The sequence below is a fragment of the Protopterus annectens genome, chromosome 11.part0 (assembly GCF_019279795.1).
Source record: "Protopterus annectens isolate FY-2018-M chromosome 11.part0, PAN1.0, whole genome shotgun sequence".
Lineage (NCBI taxonomy): Eukaryota > Metazoa > Chordata > Ceratodontiformes > Protopteridae > Protopterus > Protopterus annectens.
Genome location: NC_056745.1, coordinates 131,680,771 through 131,707,409, shown reverse-complemented (window position 1 = coordinate 131,707,409; position 26,639 = coordinate 131,680,771). Strand labels below are relative to the sequence as shown.

The following is a 26,639-nucleotide window of genomic DNA, read 5'->3' as shown; positions in this document are numbered from 1 at the left end:
GTTACAGTACAGCTCCCTGACGTACGCTGTAATTCCCAGTGAATAAAATGAGTATATGTCTCAATACAGCTCCCTGATGCACGTCATGATTCCCAGTGAATAAAATGGGTATATGTCACAGTACAGCTCCCTGACGTACACCATGATTTCCAGTGAATAACATGGGTTTATGTCACAGAACAGTTCTCTGATGTATGTCATGATTCTCAGTGAATAAAATGGGTATATGTCACAGTACAGCTCCCTGGTATATGCCATGATTTTCAGTGAATTACATGGGTATATGTCACAATACAGCTCCCTGATGAACGTCATGATTCCCAGTGAATAAAATGTGTATATGTCACATTACAGTTCCCTGACATACACTGATTCCCAGTGAATAGAATGGGTATATGTCACAGTACAGCTCCCTGAAGTATGCCATGATTCCAAGTGAATAAAATGGGTATATGTCACAGTACAGCTCCCTGACATATGCCATGATTCCCAGTGAATTAAATGGGTATATGTCACAGTACAGCTCCTTGATATACACCATAATTCTCAGTGAATAAAATGGGTATATGTCACAGTACAGCTCCCTAACATATGCCATGATTCCCAGTGAATTAAATGGGTATATGTCACAGTACAGCTCTCTGACATACGCCATGATTCCCAGTGAATAAAATGGGTATATGTCACAGTACAGCTCCCTGACATACGACATGATTCCCAGTGAATAAAATGGGTATATGTCACAATACAGCTCTCTGACATACGCCATGATTCCCAGTGAATAAAATGGGTATATGTCACAGTACAGCTCCCTGACATGCGCCATGATTCCCAGTGAATAAAATGGGTATATGTCACAGTACAGCTCCCTGATGTACGCCATCATTCTCGGTGAATAAAATGGGTATATGCCACAGTATAGCTCCCATATTGTATATATTTTTGAATCAATCTGCCATTTGGGGTTTTCACATTTGCAGCTACTATGTGGCTTGTTTGCATGCAGTTCCTCATCTCTGTCAATACACACTTATTACCATATACTGCACACAATACTATTTTGAGCCTTTCCTTGAACTGCCACCACGTTGTGCATTGCAGCTATCCTTGCCAATTTTTGCTGCAGAATGAGTTAAACTATGTATGAATCCAAGATCAAAACTCTTAATACAGTGAACTGATTTTATAATTTTTTTTAATATGCATGTCTTGTACTTATCTGGTCATTTTCAGTATATGTAAGTCTTTTTACTGAACTGTATTTGCTTTTCTCATTCCATGAAGTGTGTAATTTAAGCATTTGTTAGTGTATATCATATAAGAACCTTTCCAATGTAAGAACTGACACACATAGGAACATGCAGCGATCCAAACAGTGGAAGACCTGGGGTGTATTAAATCTGCATGGGCATCATAACTAGATCCTAAGCAGCTGCCCTTTATCTAACCTCATTCCTTATCATGCCCATATCCATTCTTTTCTCAAACATCCTTGAATCACATCACATAGCATACATTATACCACAGCTTCAGTAATATACACCATGGCCTTCCGTCTTCTGTGTGAAGTAATATTTCCTGATATCAGTGTTGAAATGTTCCCTATATGGTTGTCATCCAACGTGCTTGACCTAAGCTACTTCTGTGTAACATGTACTGAATAAAGACACCAGAGCCAGAGAGAAGAATCCATGCTGTGTAGTCTTGCTTGACATCTACAGAAAGGTATGCCCAAGCCAGTTATGTGTACATTTTCTTTAAAACTAAGTTACTGGTCTGTAGCAAAGTGAGATACATGAGGATACCAAGGTATTTTATTTTTAGGTGGATTGGACACACTAAAATGTCCCTAGGCATATGTGTGTGTGTGTGTGTCTGTGTGTTCTGTGGAAGGTTGGGCTGGCAACTCGATATCGTAAAACTCCACTGCCAATTATGAGTGGACAGGATCTGCTGCGGTTTCCCCTAACCGGGAAAAGCCAGAAGAAGAGGAGGGATACAAAGGAAGAGGAGTAGCAGACTCCATAAAGGATAGCATTAAATGTAAGGTGAGAAAGAAAGATATCATCCCATGAAAGTGCAGAGGAGAAAGCAGGGTCAACATTTAGGGCAAGCTTGATGGCATTTAAGGTAGAAGGAATGCTGTTGAATTGGCAAGGTGCATTAGTACCATGACACATCAAAGGAAGAGGGCTCTTAACCTTATGGAGGGCTCCGAATATGAACATACTCAGTTAAGATATTTTGAAATGCAAGACAGAGGAGGAATTGCATGCAACTCAAATCTTGGACTATAAAAGGTTCATGCAACTTGTTTGGAGCTGTACCAGAAAATGTAAGGTGAAGGTTCTGTTGGTCAATGGGGATTTACGGTTTTCGAATATGATATGGGTAAGTACAAATACATAAACAAAGATGATGAGGTGGGATTTTATATCATGCGATTATGTTATGCTGTGGGAAAGGCAGAGGTATAGGTCTAGAGGCAAGTTAAAGGAGTGAGCAAGCTATAGATAGTGATTGGGGATGGAATAAGGATTGTTATGTAAAATGGTTTGAGGGAAAGGCAAATGGAATAAAAAGAAGGTCGATATTGGCAGTATAGGAATGTGATACTAGGGGAATCAGTCTAAAGACAGGGCATAAAGTAAGTGAAATGGATGCGGTAGGAAAGTAAAGGAAGCATATTACAAAGAGACGAGCAGAAGGGCAGCAAAGGCAAAAGCTGAAAAGGACGCAGTAGAAGGGGTGAACAAGAGAAGCAAAACTGTTTTTGGTATGTAGCAGCAAGGAGTAAGTGACTGGCAAACATCATGGGAGGAAGCTCATAGAAAACAGCAATACAAACATAGTTATTGAATTAATTATTTGTCTCATTCTCAACAAAGGAGAAGAAGGGTGGTGGGTGGAAGAAAGAGTAGAGAGGAGACAGCGGTTGACAACAAATACCAGGCTACAGAAGGAGGAAATTGACTGCCCTAAGGGAGGATAAGGCACACAAGGAATACATGAACTGCCTCTCAGATTCCTTACAAATATGGCCCTTTTGCTAGTGGATCCCTAAAAAAAGATCTTCAACATATCACTGACCAGTGAAGAAGTGTTTCGAGACTAAAAGACAACAAAGAAGGTGCCTTTATAGAAGGGGAGATGGAGCAGGAAACATTTGGGAAACTTGAGTCCTGCTCGCTTAACAGCAGTGGTGCAGAAAGTTTTGGAGAGAATATTGTGGGAATGGCTGGTTGCTTTCCTAGAGGGCAGCGACTTTCAAGACAACTAAAACAAGTTGACAGACAGAAGCAGCTGTGAGTTGAACTTCATCCCATTTATGGCTGAGTTAGTGGGGGACTAGGCAGGAGAGTGCTGATAGCTGTCGACTACCAGGATCTTAACATCTTTGCATCTTGCGCAGGTGACTGCTGAGAGAACTGCATGGATTGAGGGTAGGAACTGCACTGAGGAATTGGATTACTGCATAATAGGTAGGAAGCAAAGGGTTATGCAAAGAGTGACAATATCAGGAACAAGAGAAGTGACTGCCGAAATACTGATGTTATTCACCCTGGTTCCAATATTTTTTCAGTATGTTCATTTTAGACATACCTGAGGGAACAAAGAATGCAGAGACCAGGATCAGTCTCTCCAGTGATGGCAGAAAATAGATTCGGCTTTGGAGAATGGGAGAAACATCTATGTAACTACTTGGAAAGCTTGACCTAATGGGCAGAAAGATGGTAGATGAGGTTCATTGTAGACAAATGCAAAATTTAGCATTTTGGCATAACAGCCCTGGTGTGATGTAACAGCTGGGGAGGAAAGAAATTGGTGGGAAGAGTAGAGAAAAAGGATCAGACCAGGCTTTTACTACCTTGAACACAGTGGGTGAGCCATGGCAATAGCAGAAAGAATTATAGGGCTTCATCCTGGTTATAGCTGAAGAGGATCCCTGGACAAGCCCATCATGTACACTATTAAAAATTTTAATAAATAAATATCTGGAGAATAGATTCTAGATAAAAAGAGGTAATGATCTCATTCTACTGGTCCAAGATCAGGTCAGGTCACACCTTGAGTACGTATTTGCCTTCTTTCTGAACAATCAACTGGCAAGTTTCTGTCCCAGGGCTCCATGCCAGAAGGCCTGGAAGACAGATGCATATTCTTCTCCTTGGTCATGAATGTTCCTCTATGCTTTTCCACCCTTTCCACTAATATCCAGGGTAGTTCTAAAGTTTTAGAAGAAATATCCCAAGATAATTGTGGTGACTCCCTTCTGGCTCACCCAATTGTGGTTCTCCCTTCTTTTGGAAATGGCCAGGGCAATTACCATAAGCTTCCTCACAGACTGGCTCAACTTAGAGGTGTTTGTTACACACACAGACCCCAATCAACTTCAACTTACTGCCTGGATGATAGGGTCTTATTTACATTCGCCCCAGTACCTTTCTAACAATGCTATGCATTCACACGATATCACCTCTTCATTTACATTCACCCCAGTACCTTTCTAACAATGCTATGCATTCACACGATATCACCTCTTCATTTACATTCACCCCAGTACCTTTCTAACAATGTTATGCATTCACACGATATCACCTCTTCATTTACATTCGCCCCAGTACCTTTCTAACAATGCTATGCATTCACATGATATCCCCTCATCATTTGCATTCGCCCCAGTACATTTCTAATAATGCTATGCATCCACACGATATCACCTCTTCATTTATATTTGCCCCAGTACCTTTCGAACAATGCTATGCATCCACACGATATCACCTCTTCATTTACATTCACCCCAGTACCTTTCTAACAATGCTATGCATCCACACAATATCACCTCTTCATTTACATTCACCCCAGTACCTTTCTAACAATGCTATGCATCCACACGATATCACCTCTTCATTTACATTCACCCCAGTACCTTTCTAACAATGCTATGCATCCACACGATATCACCTCTTCATTTACATTCGCCCCAGTACATTTCTAATAATGCTATGCATCCACACGATATCACCTCTTCATTTACATTCACCCCAGTACATTTCTAATAATGCTATGCATTCACACGATATCACCTCTTCATTTACATTCGCCCCAGTACATTTCTAACAATGCTATGCATTCACACGATATCCCCTCTTCATTTACATTCGCCCCAGTACCTTTCTAACAATGCTGTGTTCACATGATATCCCCTCTTCATTTACATTCACCCCAGTACCTTTCTAACAATGCTATGCGTTCACACGATATCACCTCTTCATTTACATTCACCCCAGTACCTTTCTAACAATGCTATGTGTTCACATGATATCACCTCTTCATTTACATTCGCCCCAGTACCTTTCTAACAATGTTATGCATTCACACGATATCACCTCTTCATTTACATTTGCCACAGTACCTTTCTAACAATGCTATGTGTTCACATGATATCCAGTTTTCCTTGTTTCTGTCTCATTCCATCTGTCTTCCTGTTCATATTTGCATGGGAATCTATGGTCATTTTCTTTGTTTAACTCGTGTCATGGAGTAGATAATGTGTACATCTTCTAACAAGACACAAAGGTTCATTTAGAGTTGAAGAATGGAGAAGAGTCTAAGAACAATTTAGGAAGGCTGACCAAGTAGGTTGAAGGTCATTGGTTAGTTCCTTGAGTCTAGCTGCATCAACAGTACAATTTTTCTAACCTATCCTTTCCCCCTAAAGCTGGTACAGACTTAGATGTGAATAGTAAAATATGCAGAAAGTGAATCCTTTAATATAGGAGGTGTGGAATCATGCACTCAATTTCATCCAGGGCTGCTTTTGGGAGTCTTCTTTGTAATTTTACATAACTGTTTCACCACTGAAACAAGACTTGACCAAACAACCCATATCTGGACTCAAAGTTACGTTTTAGGTTTTCTTGAGACAAATGCAAAGCACTACCTCTGGGTCACAACACCACAGAGTAAAATATCAAGGGGATGGACTGTATTTTTCTTTGTTCCCCACTGGATCTGCCCGATGGCATCTCTGCCTTCACCAGATTGGCCTATCATCACCATCAGGAAGGTGACAGTCAAACATCCCCAGGATAGGCAAGAGTCCTGATACTTGTTTGTTCCTGCCTGGGGTGCCTTATTCTTCTATATATTTCCACTTTTATGAGAGTCAGGTGATATAGAGTAGGCCAGTTTACCAGTACAGTGAAGAAGATTACCCTCTCTCTCTCAAGGAGCACCCCTCCCCTTGTGACAGTGCTGTCTGAGTGCCACTTCATGCTGTCGGACAAAAGAAGCATGCCTTTGTGCACTTACTTAACATATATGCATGCATGCAGGCAAGATAGTACTGAAAGGCCCATGCTCCATGGGTGCAATACTTAGTGTTAACACTAGGTGTTGCCAAAGTGGCAAGCAAGAGCTGCTACCCCTGGGTGGGCAAACCAACAGAAGCTGTTCACTCCCATCCTCCTCTGCTAGCTCCGACAGACACTGAGCCTCTAGCTGAAACTAGGTTACCTGCATCATTGTCAAGGATTTATCCCTGTATGCCTGGGAGCTGGCTGGGAGGTAAAGTGTTTATCACATCCAGACTGGAGAGCAGGAGCAAAGTGAGAGTGTCTTGGCAACAGACAACAAAATGCCGGGGCATATCCTCATGAGGCAAATTCCAAAGGTGATGATATAATGGTTCCACTATATTGGGTCCTCGTCAGGCCACACCTTGAATATTTCTTTCAGTTGTGGGTAATACACAGAGAAGCACATCAGGCATCTGGAAGGTATCCAGATAGGAAACAGCAAAATAGTTCATGGTTTGGAGGAGAAAGGATATGACCCACTTCTAGAGGCAAAAGCTCTGCTCTCACCAGAGTTTGGTGTAGAAAATGGTGAGTATGATGTGGTGAACAAGATCATGTCAGGAAGATGTGAAGGAGTCATACTCAACAGGAAAGAAAGATGAGGATGTTAGCAAGGGCAGGGGTTTGAATGGAGCAACTTCTCCATGGATTCGTGAAGGACTTCTTCAAAGAGGGACTTGTGAAGCCATTGAACTTGACAACTGAAATAGGTGGAAGACAGGAAATTCAGTGAGGCATTCAAGAAGGCCTGAAACAGGCAGAGAAGTGGTGAGAAAAATTGGAATGGAGGGGAAGTAGAATGTTGGATGCATTTGAAAAGGAGACTAGATGGGCTTATTGCCTCCTCCTGCAGTCAAATTATTTGATGTAATGTAATACAAACCTGCATAAGACAGTCTGACAATGATTTATCCACCATCCTAATTTTTAAAAGCGGCTGGAGTTTCAGCTGGACCCCACAAGTAATTAAATATTTAACAAAACATTACTAGTTTATGTGCATAAAGAACTTAAATGGTAATATTAAAAGGCAATAGAATTTATATTGCTTAATGAAAATGGATTGTACTATATATTTTATACCCTTATAAAATATTTACTATAAAGTTTTCAAGAAACTGGAACAGGTATGAGGTAAAGTAGGAACACATAAAAGGAAAATAGCCAGGAGTACCTTGGAGTAGGAGTGAGGTTTAAGGGAGGACAGGAATTGATCAGTTTATGTAATGTTGGATTGATGATAATTGTATAAAAGCATGTATATGATGTATAATGTTTGTAACTGGGAACATGTTAAGATGGTTTGTTTTCTTTTATATAAATGTATGTTTGCCTTTGTCATAAGTGATAATTCAATAGAGGTATTAAAAAACAATAGAAACATAAATTATACTTATGTTAGTTCAGGAGTAATGAAAAAGTTTCATACAACTATTAACTGTTTAACCTTTCCACTGCTACATTTAGAGTTTTGGTATTAGGTTGTTTTCTATTTCAGGCAAAGTAAACATTTAAAGAAGGTCTCCTTTATTGAGTGGTAATGTTGATTGTTTTGGCCTGTAAGATCTCTAAGAAAATAAAAAAAACTGTTTTACTCAGATTAGCAGAGGAAGGCATACCCCCCATGAAACAGATATTTAGTTCCTAGACCCTGACAGGTGGCAGGGAGCTTTTACTTATTTTGAAGGTTCATTTTTCTGTTATTACATTGGCTTTGTGTGACTGAAACTAGCCAGAAGTTCTTTCTTGGCAGAACGTTTTCTTTTTTGGTTGAATGAGTTTCTTTGTAAGTTAATTGAAAAATGTTAAAAGAATTGAAAAATATTTGTTACAGCAGTAAGAAGCAATTATACTATCTAAATACAGCCTGACTGTAGCATCCTGAAGAATTACAGGCTTGCATTAAAGCTTATTTGTTTGAATAAGTAAACTTTTAAATTGCAGTTAATCAAATTACATCCAGATAATGTATATCTTCAAATGCACCATTTCCTTTTATGCACAGCAGTCTTGTGCCAAGTAAAACTAACATTCTTCTTTGTAGGTATGCAGCATATTATAGAAAGACAAGTATTTGTAATTTCCAGTTATGTTAGACTGAAGGCTTTGCTTTTTGACAAATCGGTCCTTTCTGCATTTTTCATTCATTTATTTTTAACAATGTGATTCTTTGAACAGCACATTGAAAGAAATACCCATGAATGAATTTGAGTTGGCACATTCTGTTTTATTTTGCACATAAGGCAGTGTTTCTTTCTTTTGTTGTTTATTTAAATTAGATTTTTTTATTCAGTCATGTTGCTGAGGTTTCAGCCATTGCCCTAAGAATATTTTTCTCAACAGTGCTGTCTGGATAAAGTTTAGGATATTCTGCAGTTAAATATGAGCTGTTTAGTTTCTCTAATAAATAATGTTGAGTGACACCATAAGGGGAATGGAAGAAGTTATTGCCTTGTTTCTTTGATACCTGCAGGTTACTACACACAAATCTCTACACTTGCTGATGTCCAAGAAAATGTGATGGAATACCTTCATGTTCTCAGTCGACCAATGGTGATCAACCATGAGCATGACATCATATGGACAGAAGCCTACATGGACAGTGCCGTGAGTTTAGCTTGCTGATTTTATTTAGAAATACTTTCACCTCTGCTTTTGACTGCCACAGTGTTTGAATAAAACTGGCTGTAGAAAAATCCAGAGCAATTCCGTGAAGAAATAGTGATTTCATGGAGAGAATGGCAAAGTAACAGATTCCTAGATCAACCTTCCTCAGGAAGAAATACATTCATTACTAGTGGGAGACTTCATATATGCATTTGATAAGGGAGAAGCCATTTATTCTTTATCAGTTTTGATCAACACCTTTTATATTAAAAATAAATAACATACAGACTTGCTGAGACTACGCCATCTTCATTGGAGAGAAAAATAAGATTGTGTGCTGTCAGCCTGTCTGGGGAGATAAGCTAAATATAATTCTTAGGTTCATAGGTTGATACTAGGCTCTCTGCCCTAGGGCATTTATAAGCCTAGCCAGAGTGTGTTTGGCTTTCACCACCCTTTTAGATTAGTTGACTGTGCCTCTGTATAGTAGGTCACAGAAGATAGCCCTTTTAAGGTTAGTTTACTGTGCCTCTGTCTAGTAGGGACACAGAAGAGATCCCAGGGGTAAACCTACGATCTCCCATCCACTCGTCAAGATTTCTCTTGAAGAGGGTCATTGAGGGGCTCTGCCTAACATGGATTGGGATTTTGTTCCAGAGTGAGGGGAGCCTCTGGGATATGAATCTGTCCCTCCAGCATGTCGTATTTATTTCTGTGCTGAGGTTTAAGTCCCTGGAGCGTGTGGCTCTAAGGGATTTGGATTTCCTGAGGTGGAGCATGTCCATTAATTCTGGTTTGGACATGGCTTTATACGTCAGGCACAGATCACCTCTGAGTAGGCGGTAAGCAACTGAGTAGAGCTGGAGTTTCTTAAGCCTAACTGCGTAGGGCATCGGTTTGAGTCCCTTGATCCTCTTGGTGAGGTACTTTTGGGGTCTTTCCAGTTGCTGCAGGTGTTGGCTAAGGTACATCCCAAATGGGGCATTGTATTCAATTATGGGCCTGATGAGTAGAGGGGCACAATGTGAACCCTTTTGTGGTAAGGTGGGCTATATAGAAGGTCTTTCTAACCACTTTGGCAGTGTGATTGTCAAAGGAGAGATTGCTATCTACTTGGGTCCCCAAATCCCTAATTACTTCTTCCGTACTTAATGGATTACCACATATGTGGTAATTTGTGGGCACTTTGTTTTTCCCAACGGGGATGACTATGAACTTTTTGGCATTTAGCTTTAGACCATGGCTCTGGCACCAGTTATCCATCTCTGTGAGACCCTTTTGGAGGATGCTTGTGTCAGTCGGCAAGTCGATTATGGCACCCAGTTTGCAGTCATCTGTGAACTTGGTCAGCCATAGTCCTCCCATGTTAGCCTGTACCTCAGAGAAATATATACCGAACAAGAGAGGTCACAGGACTGAGCCTTGTGTGATGCCACTTGTAACTGGTTTAGAGTCTGACATGGCACCTGCAATTCTGACCATGTGGGTTCTATCCCTGAGCCAGTTTGTAGCCCATCTTGTGACATAGGGGTTGATACCTAAGCTGGTGAGCTTATTTATGATGCCCGAGTGGGGTATTGTGTTGAAGGCTTTTGCGAGGTCCAGGTACGCTGTGTGGACTACCTTTCCTTCATCTATGGCCTTGGTGACTGTTTCAAATAAGTTGACCAGGTTCAATAGGCAAGATCTGCCCTTAGCAAAGCCGAATTGGGTAGGATCCAGTGTTTGGAGGTTCCCAATATCTTTGTTTATTAGTTCCATGATGGTACGATTCATAGCTTTGCAGACCAGGCTAGTGAGGCTTATAGGGCGATAGTTTCCGGGGTCCATTGTGGCACCACCTTTGTGGAGTGGGACCACCGTTGCTGTACGCCATTCCTTGGGTACATATCCTGTAGTAAGGCTGAGATTGAACAGTGACTTTGCGAGGGTTCAGTTCTTCTTGGAGCTCATGAAAGACACAACCCAGGACACCGTTCAGTCCCATTGATGCTGTGTTTTTTGCTTTGGAGAGGGCAGCTCTCACCTGTGCATCTGTGATGTCAGGGAGGCTACACTCTGTTGGGATAGACATTTGCTCTTTTGGGGGGGAAGGGGGGGAGAAGTTTGTACTGAACCTGTCTGCCAGGATGTTGGCAATGTCTGTGGGTTCAGTGTATTTTTTGTCATTTTGCATTAACTCAGAGCATATCTGGGAGTTGCCACCCAGGTTCCTGACATAACTAAAGCAGGCCTTGTGATTATCTTTAGCGTCTTGTGTAATTTTTCTTTCGAACCTGGCCTTAGATGATTTTTATGAGGGATCTTAGTTTCTTGCTAGTACTGATCAGAGATGCCTTCCCTTTTTGGGATTTTGCTCTATCATGTAGTAGCTTCCTCCTTCTGTTGTATAGCTTATTTATGGCTGGGGTCCACCAGAAAGGTCTCCTGCCTTTGGAGGAGTGAGTCTTGGTTTTATTTGGGATAGCACGATACATGCATTCCTGTAGGTGTCTATAGAATGTGTTTGTAAAGGATTCTGTGGTTTGGGCCGTATTTTCCACTGGCTCGGGGGCTTTGAAGGATTCGACCTCAGTTTTGAGAAGTGTGAAGTTTGCTTTTGAGAAGTTCTTCACCATGGTTTCCTTGACTGGGGGTGGGGACGGGATATGGATGTCCAGTGAGATTAATTTATGGTTAGATCTTACCAATGAGGCGTATACCTCTGGTATGGAACATAGAGTCCCCATGTTGGTGATGATCAGGTCCAATATGTTTTCCCACTTGTGGGAGTGGTGACCAGTTGTTCCATAGCATTTGAGTTTATAAATTCTAGGAACCATTGGGCAAGGGTGTTGGGGCTTGAGTAGTGCTCCCAGTCTATGTTTGGGTAGTTGAAGTCACCCAATATGATGGTGTTTGGAGAGACCTTCATATTCTCCAGTGTTCTCAGGAAAGCCTAGTGGGGTTCCCGAGTTTGGGAGGGTGGTCTGTAGCAGGCTACAAACTGAAAGGCAGTTTTGCCCACTGTTAGTTGCACATGGATGGTCTCCGATGCTTCGTGCAGTGCCACTAACCTGGAGGTGTGGGTATCTTTGATGAATATGGATACTCCCCCTGCTATTGTGGTTCGGTCCGAGTTTTGGGGACGAAAGCATGGTATGAGGTATAACCTGGTAGTGCTGCTTGGGAGCCTTGAACCAGGTTTCTGTTACTGCACAGATATTGATATTCTCCATACTGAGGAGAGCCTCGAGTGCGTGCATCTTGAGGTTTAGACTTCTGGCATTGAGCAGCATTACCCTTAGTTTCTTTTTCCTTGTGTTGTCTATGGAGGTGGGTTTGTCTTTTGAGCCTTGCCTAGAAAAGGCACTATGGGGGTGGCAAGAGCCTTAGCCAGTATTCGAAAGCCCAGGGTTGACAGGTGCAAGCCGTCCCTAGCGAAGCAACATGGCTTGTTGAGCATGTCATCCCAGGCTGACAGACACTGGACCCCCTTTGAATGACACCAATACTTTCTTGGTGAGGGTAAGATGCTACTCAAGGTCAGGGTCATACCGGCCTGGGCTACATGATCAGAGAGCTCCTCTGTCTCTTTTCATGTAGTCCAGGGAGGTACGTCTCAGGTCAGTCACACCAGCATGGACAATGACAGAGTCATATTTGTACTTGATTTGGAGTGATCTGAGTGCTTGTGTTATGTGGCTGATCCTGGCACCCGACAGGCAGCTTACAGTGACCTTCTCCTTGTTCAGCCTGGTGAGTGGGACGTCAGTGTGTCTGACAATGGAGTCACCTATTACAAGTGTATTAGGTGTGTTGTTTAGCCTTGAGGGCTGTGACTGTGTGGCACACTGACTTTGTGAACTGTGTGATACGTGATTATTGTGGGGTAGCGGTTGCTTGGAAGTCTGCTTTGGAGATCTCTGCTGCTTGGGCAGATTTTTATTTAGAGCCTCTGAGTATGTTTTTGTGTGTTTATGTGTTTGGTTTGCTGTTGCGATAGGTCTATGTGAGACTGGATTTGTGGTGTGTGTGGTTACCTTCTCTTCCTGACTGACTGCACCAGTACTGGGTTGAGAGAGCTCAGCCTCCAGTTTGACTATATAGTTGCATCTCTCACATATATTTGAGCTTGTTGGGAGGAGGACAGGGTGGTCTGTGTACATAAGGCAGTTGTAACATTGCCTCAAGATTCCCAGATTCACCAGCTGGACTGGAGAGTAAACCCGAAACTGACTTTTGGACATGCCAGAATAGTATAAGGAACTACTTTTTGACTGATCAAATAGGACCAATAGGGAGCCAAGTACTTAAAGGGAGTATAAGAGGGTGTAGTGCTTTAGTTTATTAGTGCTTACTTATAAGATTACTTATACGAGCAACTGCAGCGCTTTAGAATGAAAATAGAGTGCTTACTTTGAGATTTAGAACAGCTCTAAGGGAAAAAGTGAAGAGCAGACTTTGTGGAGCCGGGAATAGTTTAAACCCATTTAAGCGGCGCTGCCCGATGCTGCGCTATGCGCAAAATCGTGCAAAACCATGCAAATGCAGGGAAACTGAAAGAGATAGGAATTGACCCAAAATGGCCAATAAGCTACTAGTTTTAGGGCTGAACCCACTCCTCCAGGGACAGATAGGCTGCTCAAAGCTCCCCACTTTCACTGATGAACAGAGAAGTTTCCTCCTATCCAAGTAAGGATATGGGCAACACAGGAAACTATACCACAGTCCGGAATTCAACAAAACCTGAAATCTGGACTAATCTATTTCAGCAAAGGCGGGAAAAGAGAATTTTCTTTTTTTTTTTTTTTTTTTTCAGGAAACAGCAGAAAAACACACAGAGAACACTGTAAATGCTATAAACAGGCTAGCACACTTTAGTGTGTAGCCTACAACAGTTATACAATACAAAAACGACTTAAATTGATATAAAACAAGTGCAAAAACTGTAAAAAGCAGAAGGCAAATGCAATTTAAACTTTTTAAAGCACAGATCAGTTAGAAATTCACTTTTTAGGTGGGAAAAGGCAGTCGGAGCAAAAAAACAGAGAAAAAAATGCTTAAATCTGGAAAACTCTCTCTTGGGTCTCTCTTGCCTGTATCACTCTGCAGGACACCACAAGTTGCTGTGCGGAGTTGTATACAATAACAAACTTTTTAAATCACAGATTCGCTAAAACAAACTGGCGTTTTAGGCAGAATTAGTTAAGACAGCAAGAAAAGCAGAAAAGTGGTACTTAATCACTCCAAAGTCACTCTTTTGTCTCTCTGCTGCTGTAGACTCTGCAGAACACCTGGAAGGCACTTGCTGAGCAGAATACAAGCGTAAAAACTGTGCAAATATCTTTAAAATGCATTAGGTATATTTGATTTTTTGGATTATCTAATGATAATCAGACAAAGAGCAACAAAAAATGACTAATGAGTGATTCAGTGAAATACAATTTATTGTCTTGGGCTGTTGCTTAAAATAAAAAAGCAAACTCACTCCCAGGCAGCATAATTATGTTGAAATTCTATAACCTCAAGTTATGTTATTTATTTGAGGATATTCAAGGGTTATTTCCCCCCATTCCAAAATACTTTGGTCAAACATAGAAGCATATTCAGTGATATATGTTTCATTTGTCTTTTGATAATCTGTAGGGCCCCCACAAACAGCACTGAAGTTGTTCTGAGCATATGTAAGTATCACTGCAGGCATTGCATCAGTAATTCATTTATTTGATGCCCTTTTTATGCTGCTCAGTGTTTCAGGGTGGCATATTCCATGTTGGTAACCAACAGATGCAAGATAGAGAAACATTGTTGGATGAAGAACAAGCCCTCTTCAGGATGCATATACACATACACACACGCACACACTATATAGAGACAGATACAGCTATTGATATATCACAGCAGTTAAATAACATTTAAGAGTATGATAAAAATACATATCTGGTCTAAAGTACCATATATTTTGTACAGGGTCTATATTAGATCACCGAACGCTTAGGTAAGCGAACAGTGGTTAATCAACCCCATGTAAGCGAAAGCTTACAAAACCGAACTGTCAGAACAGTGATTTTTTTCCAAGGGAAAAGCACATTAAAACATAAGATTAAGTGAGGGGCTTCGCCCCCCCAACATGCCCCCCACACCACCCCCTACTTAAATATACCAACTCCGAGACCACACTACAGTGCCGAAAATGGCAAAGTACCGAAGCGGCCAAGCAAATTCCCAGGGAAAGAATTTGCTTACATGCCGCTTCGATATTTTGCAGTTTTGGTTTTGTCAGTTCGACCAAGACGCATTCGAAAACATGCTGCTTCAGTCTGCTGATAGGAACCCTTTTGTACATCACTGCACCACTCCCATTCTCTAATATTTATCAGTACCGTACTTGCGACTGCACCACTCCCATTCTCTAATATTTATCAGTACCGTACTTGCGACTGCACCACTCCCATTCTCTAATATTTATCAGTACCGTACTTGCGACTGCACCACTCCCATTCTCTAATATTTATCAGTACCGTACTTGCGACTGCACCACTCCCATTCTCTAATATTTATCAGTACCGTACTTGCAACTGCACCACTCCCATTCTCTAATATTTATCAGTACCGTACTTGCGACTGCACCACTCCCATTCTCTAATATTTATCAGTACCGTAGTTGCGACTGCACCACTCCCATTCTCTAATATTTATCAGTACCGTACTTGCGACTGCACCACTCCCATTCTCTAATATTTATCAGTACCGTACTTGCGACTGCACCACTCCCATTCTCTAATATTTATCAGTACCGTACTTGCGTCATCGTTATTAAATATCATCACTTTCCATGTGTAATCAACAGCTGGACCTAATTCACACCAAACTCATGTCATAATCCATGGGAAAACACCTAAAAGAAAAAAACTGTAAACATTTAGTAATGGTTCAAAAGCAATATAATAATAATAATATATTCAAATAAAGCAGACCCACCAAAGCTTTGCCCCCATTTATTTTCACATCACCAGATGTGAACACATTACAGTCAATTTTTTAAAACGTAAATAAAGAAAACTCCCTGCAAAAAATGTTGAGCATATGTGCTTAAGAAAAACTACACACAGTCCAACAGCACATCCCCCCACTACCCCAACCAGCCACCCTCCTGATCTGCTGCAAAATAGTTTCATGGAGGTAAGACATCAAAGTTTGTGGTGTAGAACATTAGTAAACAGTCTTGCACTTTCCAGTATGAAACGTGACCTGTTGAAACTGCCCTTGTACCACAGTTACATTGTAATTAAGGGGCAGTTCTGTTGTTGTTACTGCACCAGTAGCTAATGTCTGTACCTGACGGTTATCTGTAGGACTGATTCAGTCTTGCAATCCTTAGTCACTCTCTAGGAGTTGACTGTAAACTATGAAATACTTAAGTTTACTCAAGTAAGCTGCTTCTGTATGTAACTTATCTAACTTAAGTAACTAATTATTACTGTGATTACTAATGTTCATGTTTCACTAACCTTTTTATTGTTTTCTTATTTGAGTTTGCTTATTATCTGTATGAAAATCTATCATGTAATTACGGACTAGCTTTTCTTCTTGGACATACTCTGAAAAAAGGGCTTCAGCTCAGCAGGTCAACCCCGTTCACAGAACAGAGCATACATACATACATACATACATACATACATAGAAACATAAATAAATATCTTAAATGATCTATTTTCCATCTTTATTACAAGGAAACAGAACCGCAGAACCCTCTATAAATATGCAGTAATAATTTGCTTGCTGGATGAAATAGTCATCATAAAATATTCCTCCAACTGTTTATCCAGCCATCTATTTTCTACACTGTTTATGCTGGTGAGAAGCATGGTTTTAGTAATTTGAGCAGGCAGACCAGTCCTCTCTGTACTCAGTAACCGTTCCAGATCATTCCAGTTTATCCAAGTGTGCCAATTCCAAGACAAACAGAGAGAGAGATATGATCTCTCCCACATAATGAGGGTACACCTCAAGGCCTCCTCCATGTGGACAGTGCCTGGAACTTATTCTGAGAGACTGGGGAGCTGCTGATTGGTTTTCTAAACCTCTGCAGTTGACTCTTATCAATTGGGAGAAGCACTAGCTCCATGCCATGATCTTTCTGGATTGCTGAGCTCCTGTTTCTAAAAAGGAGGCAGAGCCAATCAACACTGTGAAGTAATTTAAAATGTCTTCCATTTGTATCTGTGGTGTCACCTTTTTGGTCCCTACCTGAGGTTTTGACTATAGAAAATGATGGAGAGATAGACTGTATGGTAATCTTAGATGTTTATCCTATGACTCACCTTTCTTAATGCTACCGCAGTCCAGAAGAATGCCTTTAGCTGTTGCCAGTGTACCTATCATCTGGTCAATCTCCCAATACTGTTACTTGTGATTCCAAAATATTTAAACTTCTCCCCTTACAGGGTGCCTGAGTGAGTCAGACAGACTCTGAGGGAGGAGATACGGGAAATGTTGGAACTGGGAGTAATACAGGAAACCTGCAGTCCCTAGACCTCCCCAGTGGTGCTGGTACCAAAGAAAGATGGCAGCACCAGGTTCTGTGTGGACTACAGAAATATAGTCACACAGAGTTAGATGGTTACCCCATGTCTAGGACAGATGAAGCCTTAGAGCAGCTGGGTGGGGCTAAGTATCTGACCACTAATAACTTGACCAAGGGCTACTGGCAGGTGCCCTTGACTCCCACTGACAAGTAAGCCTTTGTGGCTCCTTTTGGACTATACAAGTTCACAAAGATGCCCTTTGGGATGAAGAATGCCCCAGCAAAATTCCAGAGGCTGGCAGATCGTATCCTAACAGGAGCAGGTGATTATTCCCTTGCTTGCCTGGATGATATTGCTATCTATAGCCATTCCTGGCAAGAGCACCTTCAGCATGTCAGGGAGGTCCTGGGCAGACTGCAAAGTGCAAGGTTGACCTTTAAACTCAGTAAGTGTCAGGTGGGTATGGCAGAGGTCTCCTACCTGTGACATAGAGTGAGGAGTGGTAAGATCAGGCCACAACCTGCCAAAGTGGAAGCTGTTCTGGCATGGCCTGCCCCTGTTACCAAAAAGAAGGTGAGGGCATTCTTGGGGACAGTGGGATACTATAGAAAGTTCATTCCCAATCATAGTAGAATAGCTGCTCCCCTCACAGACCTGATGAGGAAAATAGGCCAGATAAGGTAGTGTGGTCCCCTGCCTGTGAACAGGCATTCCAAAAGTTTAAATGGGCTTTGGGAGGACCACCTGTATTAGCCAGTCCAGATTACAACAAAGAATTTGTTGTGCAGTTAGATGCTTCAAACCGTGGGGTGGGGGCTGTAGCCAGGTTTCTTCAGAGGGAGAAGAACACCCAGTTGTATATATTAGCCATAGACTCCACCCTAGGGAGTAATGTTATGTAACAGTAGAAAAAGAATATCTAGCCATAGTATGGGCACTGCAGAAACTTCAACCCTATCTGTATGAAAGGAAATTCACTGTAGTTACAAACCACAATCCCTTAACATGGTTATATTGAGCCAGCCAACAAAATGCCAAATTATTAAAGTGCAGCCTAGGGTTGCAGGCATATGACATGATAGTGCAATACCATAGTGGGATCAGCAATACCAATGCAGTTGACTCCCAAGACAGGGTATGAGTTAATGTAGTCCTAGACTGGCTCATTCCTTTCAAGCAATGTTTCTCCAGGGTCACTTGAGAAACTAGCTTGAGTCTTCAAAGGGGTGGACAGATCTGATGATGTGAGGTTTTATGCCAGGAGAAGTAAGACAGTGGATGTGTAACATATGCTAGTGTAGCTAGCTGGAGTTTTGTAAAGAATTATGTCATTTGTGTAGATCAAACTGGTTTGTACAGGTACTTGTGTTGAAAATGTATTTGCAAAGTTGCTTGTGTTAAAAATGTACCAACAGTGGGTCCTGCTGGACAGAAAAGAAATACATCTATATGTCAGACTATATGGTAACTGTTGAAATGAATATATTGCAATAGAGGATACTGGAAGAGAAGAGATTAATCAGAGTCCAGCTAGCTTTGAAAAAATAGTCTGAAATTAAATTACCTGGTTTAGGCCATAATGATTATATCAGAGACAAAATGTCTGTGAAAACCAGGACTAGGAATCATACTGTATTGTCCTTAGGGGTGAACCTTTTGCTACCCTGGAAAGGTGGAAGCTTTGAAATGGTTTTATAGCTTCCAGATGCTATAACACATCTTAGCAAAACTCTGTGTGTATATGGTAACACATATGTGCTAGATTTCGGGGGTTGTTTGGGAAACCCAGATGTATGTGATTTAATTCTGTAATCTGGCACTGAAATGATGTTTTAATACTAGATGAGGCAGAAGTCTCAGGGCAGTCTGTTTTTGAAACCTGACAAAGAAGGATCACTTACCCACTTCGTTTTGCCTTGCTTTAGTAAGTAACCAGGGAATAGTAATTCTTTAGATCAGTCAGGAAAATATAGTGAGATTAGTTAAGTACTGTTTTTTCTGTATCTATGTGAATCTGTCCATCTGTGTTATTTTTAATATTTCTTGTGATTGAAACTCTGGTGTTTATTGTGAATAGATATATATTATGTTTGTGTTCTTTTATTATTAAATATATTTAAAGTTTTCATTGTGGCTGGTCTTTTAGAGAATATTTTAACCTTTGAGAGTAGTTATATTTATTTGGTGACATGGTGGCCACTTCTGAAAGCCTTGTGGCATTGGTCAAACACTACCATTTGTATTAGTATTAATTTTACAAAGTATTATTAGGTACCCTTGTAAGAGCCTTAAAGTAAATGGCTGGTGGCAGTGTAACTATCTTATAGTCTGGGTGAAGGAGGCACAGCTTGTAAATCCATCACAAGGTATGTGTGTATCTGTGTATGAAAATCAAATCTCAGAGTGTGTGTGTGTCAGCTACTTGGAGCAGGGACACAGAGCACTAGTTTCACAGAGAAGGTGGTGGAGGTCTTGTCTTAGAAGATTTGGCTGAGAACTCAACTCTACAGCTGTGTCAGTGGGGAGTCTAATTTGGGGTCTGGATAGGGAGAGGGAAACCCAACTCCAGGATGGGAGTGTGTTCCCTGTGTGCTCTTAAGGGAAATTGTGCTTGGTGCAGAGTGGTGCATCTGGAAATACTGTGTGTATCTGTTTTTGTTCCAAGTAAATGTCCCTCACCTGTGTCCATGTTGAGGATTGACACTCCTTGATTACTGGTCCAGAGGAGGGACATCACAACATCCTTGTGGAATTCTGTGTCCACCATAAATATTTCATGATGTAATAGCAAGACTGTGTACACAATGTTCAGTTTACAAATACATTGGATAAATGTCAAACCATCAGTGATCTTGGAATTCTGTACGGTTGTAGCACCCCCACCCCTGTCCAGAACAGGGCACACATTTATGTGCTTTCTTCAGGTACACAAATTACATGTAGAGCAGTGGAGAAAACTCCCATGACCCTTCTTCTATCCATGCAATGACAGAGTCGATCAACTTCTCTGTGACCTGGACAGACTTTTTATTACTTTTGCTGAAACAAAGATTCAGCTATTAGATGGAGTCTCCATTCCAGCACCCTGCTGTAATCTTTCCCAGGAAGGATGAGGAGTATGATTTCCCCCTATAACTAGAACTCATACTTCCTGACTTGTCCCCCTTAACTGAAAATGGGGGCCATCACCCCAGTTTCTACTTCACTCAATATTGAAAAGGCACAGTAACCCTGAGACTCCAGCAATATCCTGCAGCTTCAACATGTGCAGATGGAGGTCCTCTACTCCTGCTGCCTTGCCACCATAAAACTGCTCAGTTGTCTCTGATCTCATCTAAAAAAAATTGGCCTAGTCTCACCATTATTTCTGGCAATTCTTCCTCAGAGGAGGAAGTTATTCACGGATTTCCAGAGTACCTCAAATCTTCCTGTCCACCTTCTGGCAGTGCCTGTAGTTGATGTCAGCATTTTTCCCCTTTGCTGAGCTAATCCACAGCAGACAGCCACAAACAGAGTCACTGGATTGTTTTCCACATCCTTTCAGAAGCCGTCCAAATGTAATTCTGTACAACTGCTCACATATCTGGCCCTTTATTTCAGTTAGTGTTGCAAATGCTGCCTTTCTGGTATTTTGGTTCATGTTACTTAAATCTGGAGTGCCTCCACCACTTTTTTGTGACTTTATCACTGATCATGTCTACCAGTGGTTCCTAAGGTGCACAGGAGAATTCTTCCTACAAAGAAACATTTGCTAGATATTTTATAGATATCTCACTATGCTCTCAGTATACATTTAAGTTTCTTGGATATATCTAGCCTCTGCCTCTTCTAACCCTATCTATCTGTCTCAAGTATCCATCCATTATCTATCAGGCATTTGAAGCAGCTTGAGAGACCATAGAGGTTTCTCACAAAAAGAACAGAGAGAGTAAAAAACAAGTCCTATACAAAGTGTCCCAAAGCTCTGTATCCTAAAGACTACTGCACAGCGATCTATGCCTAGTGTATAACACATTCTTAGATCCAACAATGATGAACTTCTTGCACATTCACAAAACAAACAGCATCAAAAACACCCATACTAAGAACCTAAGCCTTGTCTGCTACATAAACATGACATGTTGGAGGGCAGGCTGTGGCTCTCAAAAATTCTCTTCTCTGTTTAAGACTTCATATCCATGTGACGGAAAGCTATCCCTAACCATATTCAAATGTAACTTGGACCAATGGATGGAAAGTTGCAAATTTACTTGTGGTTTTGCACCTATGTCTCTAATGGACAGGGTCAGCCTGTGAACACTTGATGTGCAAAAGCATATATTGTAACTCATAACAATTCCTTGGGATACTGGCACATGTTAGGAATATTTTCTAAAGCTTGGGGTAAGCTTGACTAGTCATAAAATGGATCTTGGGCTGATAGCCTAACACCACCACCTATGAACCTGTAAGTTACCCTAAGTGTAATACTGACCCTGCGCAAGCTTTGTCTTCTTTTACAACAATAGAGTGACCTTCCACATCTCAAAAATCAGTTTCAAGTTCTAGTACTAATTGTGGTATTTCACTCCTGCCTACCACTTGACTGGCATCACACATGACCCTTTTCTTTCACCTTCCAAGTGATAAACCCTCATCATGGTTATGTAAATGTTTTGCAGTGTGATCCTCTCAAGGCTTCATGGGTCACCCCAATCCAGTTTGACCACAATCACTATCACGGCCTGGCTTCAAGACTATGTTCTAGTATTCTTGTACTTAGTAAATTTCTCTTCATCTTTGATGGAAATGTTGTACAGGTCAATTTTTTAATGTTTAATGGCAGTGTGCCCTTAACAGGAAGTGATAGCTAACCATGTTTGCTTCTCTTCCAACCAGTTTCATTTGTTTTATTAGATGTTCACTATTTGTAAGCAGTACTTAAACGTTTTGCCAGTTCCTGCCAAACTAGTTCCAATTATTGGTTTACACTAATTAGTAAAGATTTACTATCCCAAGCATAGTTCTTAACGTCCTAGCACAAAAAGTCTGGACAAAGCCAAATGTAATTGGGGGGGAGGGGGACAAAGCCCCCAAAATAGGGACATTTTTTTTAAATATTGTTGTTATAAATTTAGAAAGTTGCTAGAATAAAATGTCTTGCATTGACCACACATTTTCTGAAGGATATGAAGTCTGAAACTCAAATACCTGTCATTATTTAGTGAAATCAATCCTCACTAATTTGCCAAAGAATCCAGAAAACCACAAATTTTCTGAGGAGCAGACCAAAAATAAGAGGCAAAAGTTTGGACATTCTGAGAAAATCTGGACAGTTGAGAGGTATGATCCCAAGATATTCACCTGCTTGGAAGGGGGGTAAAAGTACTTGTATGAAAAGACTACTCTTCCATATTTTAGAGTGCATAACATGTTTTAACATCTGCAACCAACGAGGAGAATGGTGCTACTTTAGCATGTATCTTATTTGTCTCACCTCTAACAGTGCAAATCACTGATTATGAGTCATGTTGAAGAAATTAACACTTACTCAAAATATCACGAGTTTTATGTAAGACTGTTCAAATATTTGAAAAACAGAATTTGTTTAATTGACTTTAACCCATGTTGGGCACTTTCATCATAATTCATGATCAAATTAACTATAATAAGTAAAAAAATAAAATAAAATTCTTTTGGATGGCATTGTTGGCTGTTACAGTGGTATATGCCGATAAAATGTCATTTCTGCTATATGTCGGTCGTTGCTTGCAAGGATGAGTCAGGGTACAACATTTAATACCTTTTATGCTACATATTATGTTAATTTTGTGGAGCTGTTTATTAGGTTTAGTTATACGGTTAAAGGAGATAGTTTGTGATTGCTATTTATATATTCTGGTGCTGACTGCAGAGACATTTCTGCAGACGGCACCAATTCATTTGGAAGCTAAACTCATTTGCAAATGTCTGAGTTAAATGCATAAATTCTAGTGGGATAATGGCTTATTAAGTTGCAGTCAGAAAATATTTGTCTTACGATTGTGTGATAGAGATTCTTCACATGCTGACGTTCCCTGAACTCAGATGCAGAGCGAATGTAATGATTATCAAAACAGTTTAAGAATGTAAACACTTTTTCATAACAAACCTGCAAGTGTTATTTTCTATGTGTATTCATTTCAGTTTTATGCTCATGCTGGATCTACTGAAACCGTAAATGATATTTTTTTTCTGGCATTGCGTAGAATACACAACATTTAATTGACTTGCTCAAAATCATGCAGCATACAATTAACGGGTAGGTAGGGTAAAATCCATTTCTCAGTTTTGCAATTCACTCTCTTAAACATTATATGACAGTATGCTTTTTTTCTGTTAGTTCCTTCTCATTCTCCTAGGCATATTTGAATTGCCACCAGCTCTTATGACTTTTAGTCGAAAAATTTTTAAAATTGGTAATTGGCAAAAGTGTATTATACTAAGCTGGGTTACAGGTGTAAAGAAACCCCTTTGGTCTAGTGTTATTAACCAGAAAATAGTGGGAAATTAATACAGTTATACAAATTAAACCAGAGTAGTATGCTAATTTGTCTTTTAAATCTCCAACCCTTTAATTTCAACAGAAAAGTAATAAACAGTGCTTTGTAGAAGGTGCTCTTACATTACTGTACCATATTTAGCTATAGTTTCTGTATTCCTGTTTATGGATACTTTAACTCTGATATCAAGAATACTCTATATTCTGATTATTTTCCCTTTTCTTCATGTGTTTTTTTTTTATACCCATTTTTTTTTCAGTCTGAGGACACCCTATCAGAATTTAGAGACTTTTCAGTGACAGGCCCGAACCTCACACAAAGTAAGCACAATTCTTGGAATATCACAGAGATATGTAAAAGTCACTGTCCCAACTAAAACATTTTTTGTAGGGCGCAAACCCCCTTTGTTCCCAAACGCTGAGATACCTGCACCTCAGGGAAGAGTGAGCATGCCAAGATGCAACACTCTTGACAAAACCATATTAGGTATCATTGTTCTGAGGATCATGGTTAAGATCCATCAATATACAACAGGAACCCCAGTGTCAGCATGTGTAATCCTTGTTTGTAAAGCATCTTCTACTGCGAGTGTTACAACTTGATCATAAAGCTTATGAGCTCTTGATATGAGTATATTTCTTGGAAAGTCATTCAGTGTGTTCCAATTATTATTCCATCGGATTTTCATTAGACGGCTTCAGGACTGTACATTGCTTCTTTTAATGTCAGTACCAAATAGGTTGTTAGGATTCGTAGGTTTATAGGGGATTACTCGGATAACAGCTTGAGTCTTTACAAGCCTAGCTAATACAACCAGATGTTGCCAAATATATGGCCCATAGGGGCAAGAAGATAGCATAAATTTGTGATGAAAATCACAGGGAAATAGGCATTAGCCCAGGTGTGAATTGCAGCTCCCCTATCCATTGATCCAAACTGCATTTGAAGTGGGCCAGGGAAGGGCTCTGCATAATGTGAATAGGAAGCCTGTTTCAAAGAAATGGCAATCTCTGAGATACATATCTGTCTCTCCAACATGGTTTGTTTGAGTTGTTGACTAAGTTTAGATTCCTAGACTGGGTGACCCTCATGCTGTTTGACTTGTGGATGTGTAGCAGCTCCATCAGGTCTGGATTTGTGAGTGCCATATAGATCAGACATAGGTCACCCCTTAATAGTTGGTAGTAGACAGAGTAAAAAGAGAGGGCTTTTAGTTTATCCACATAGGGCATGTTGTTTACACCCTGTATTTTCTTTGTGAGGAACCTCTGAGGTCATTCCAGCTGCTGTAAGTGCCTGGCGCATTGTACACGATTATTGGTCTAATGAGGGCCGAGTATAGAGGGACTATAATTTCCTTGGATCTGGATACCATACCTTTACTTACAAGTTGTGCCACACAGAAGGACCTCCTCCCATTGTGGGCACATGGTGGTCAAAGTTCAGGCTACTGTCTATCTGTGTACCTAGATCTCTCACCGCTGAGCCTACTTTTAGGGGTGAGCTATTGATGTTGTAATTTGTAAGGGTATTTGATTTCCCAAAGGGTATGATAATATATTTTTTCACATATTGTTTTAGGCATGGTTCTGGAACCAATCATTTGTCTGATCTAGACCCTCCTGAAGGATGTCTACATCCATACCTCTCAACCTGGAAACATCAAAAATCTGGACAAAAGCCTGTGAAAAGTAGGTACAACTGGCCACAAATTGGGACAATGATTAATATAAAATTTACATACATAATCACGTAAGACTGCTCACTCCAATGGAATTGTGGGATACCAACATGAAGAGTGAAGTCACTAAGTAATAATAAATAATGACAGACATTTGAACTTCAGACATCATGCCCCTCAGAAACCCTCAGAAAATACATGTTGTTTGTCTTTTCGGCTTTTCCCGGTAAGGGGTCACCACAGCGGAACTCCGGTACGCTAATGATTGGCAGTAGATTTTTATGGTGCCAAGCTGCCAGCCCAACGCCCAACCTTCAGCGAAGGCACGCCCATTCACGCATGTCTTTCGGAGGCTACGGGACCGCAGGGAGGACATGCAGACTCCACACAGAAGGCACTCCTCGCACACTAGCTGAGAATCGAATGGGAGAACCTCTTGCTGTGAGGCAACAGCGCACATAATATTGCAAAAACTGTTATTCTAACAACTATCTGAGTTTACAGGAGCAATATTTAAAATCTGTCCCTATTTTTGGGACTTTGTCCCACCATTATTTTTGGCTTTGTCCAGATTTCTTGCTTTGAGAGATTGAGAGGTATGCTGTTGAGGTATCTTCAGCACTTCATGCATAATGTGCAGGTTGGTAAGCTGTGCATATGCATTCAAGCAGACACAGATATTACACACAGGATTTTCAAACCTGGAAAAGGACCCATTGTGCTACCTATTATTGCTTTCATCTGAAGGCTTTTGGTTTATTAATATACACCTGCTTTTCATTAACTTCACTCTGCAAAGAAGTTTGTTTAGTCCTTTGGACAACACTTTTAACTTTATGAATCTTATTACTGGTACTACAGTCCATTAATATGAAGCAAAACTTTGTAAGCTACCTCTTCCAATTTCTAGTCATTCAGCTTAACTATCTAACAGTTCATGTCACATCACTCCAACTAA

At 40.6% G+C, this 26,639-nt stretch overlaps 1 protein-coding gene across 4 annotated transcripts in view; it reads left to right on the top strand.

Annotated features, from left to right (window-relative positions):
* CACNA2D4 (calcium voltage-gated channel auxiliary subunit alpha2delta 4) overlaps positions 1–26,639 on the top strand; it is a 2,573,275-nt gene that overhangs the window by 590,136 nt on the left and 1,956,500 nt on the right. For all 4 annotated transcript variants that reach the window (XM_044087505.1, XM_044087506.1, XM_044087504.1 and 1 more), the window contains one exon: positions 8,836–8,969. In XM_044087505.1, the coding sequence (XP_043943440.1) occupies positions 8,836–8,969 (134 nt within the window). The remainder of the gene's footprint in view (positions 1–8,835; positions 8,970–26,639) is intronic.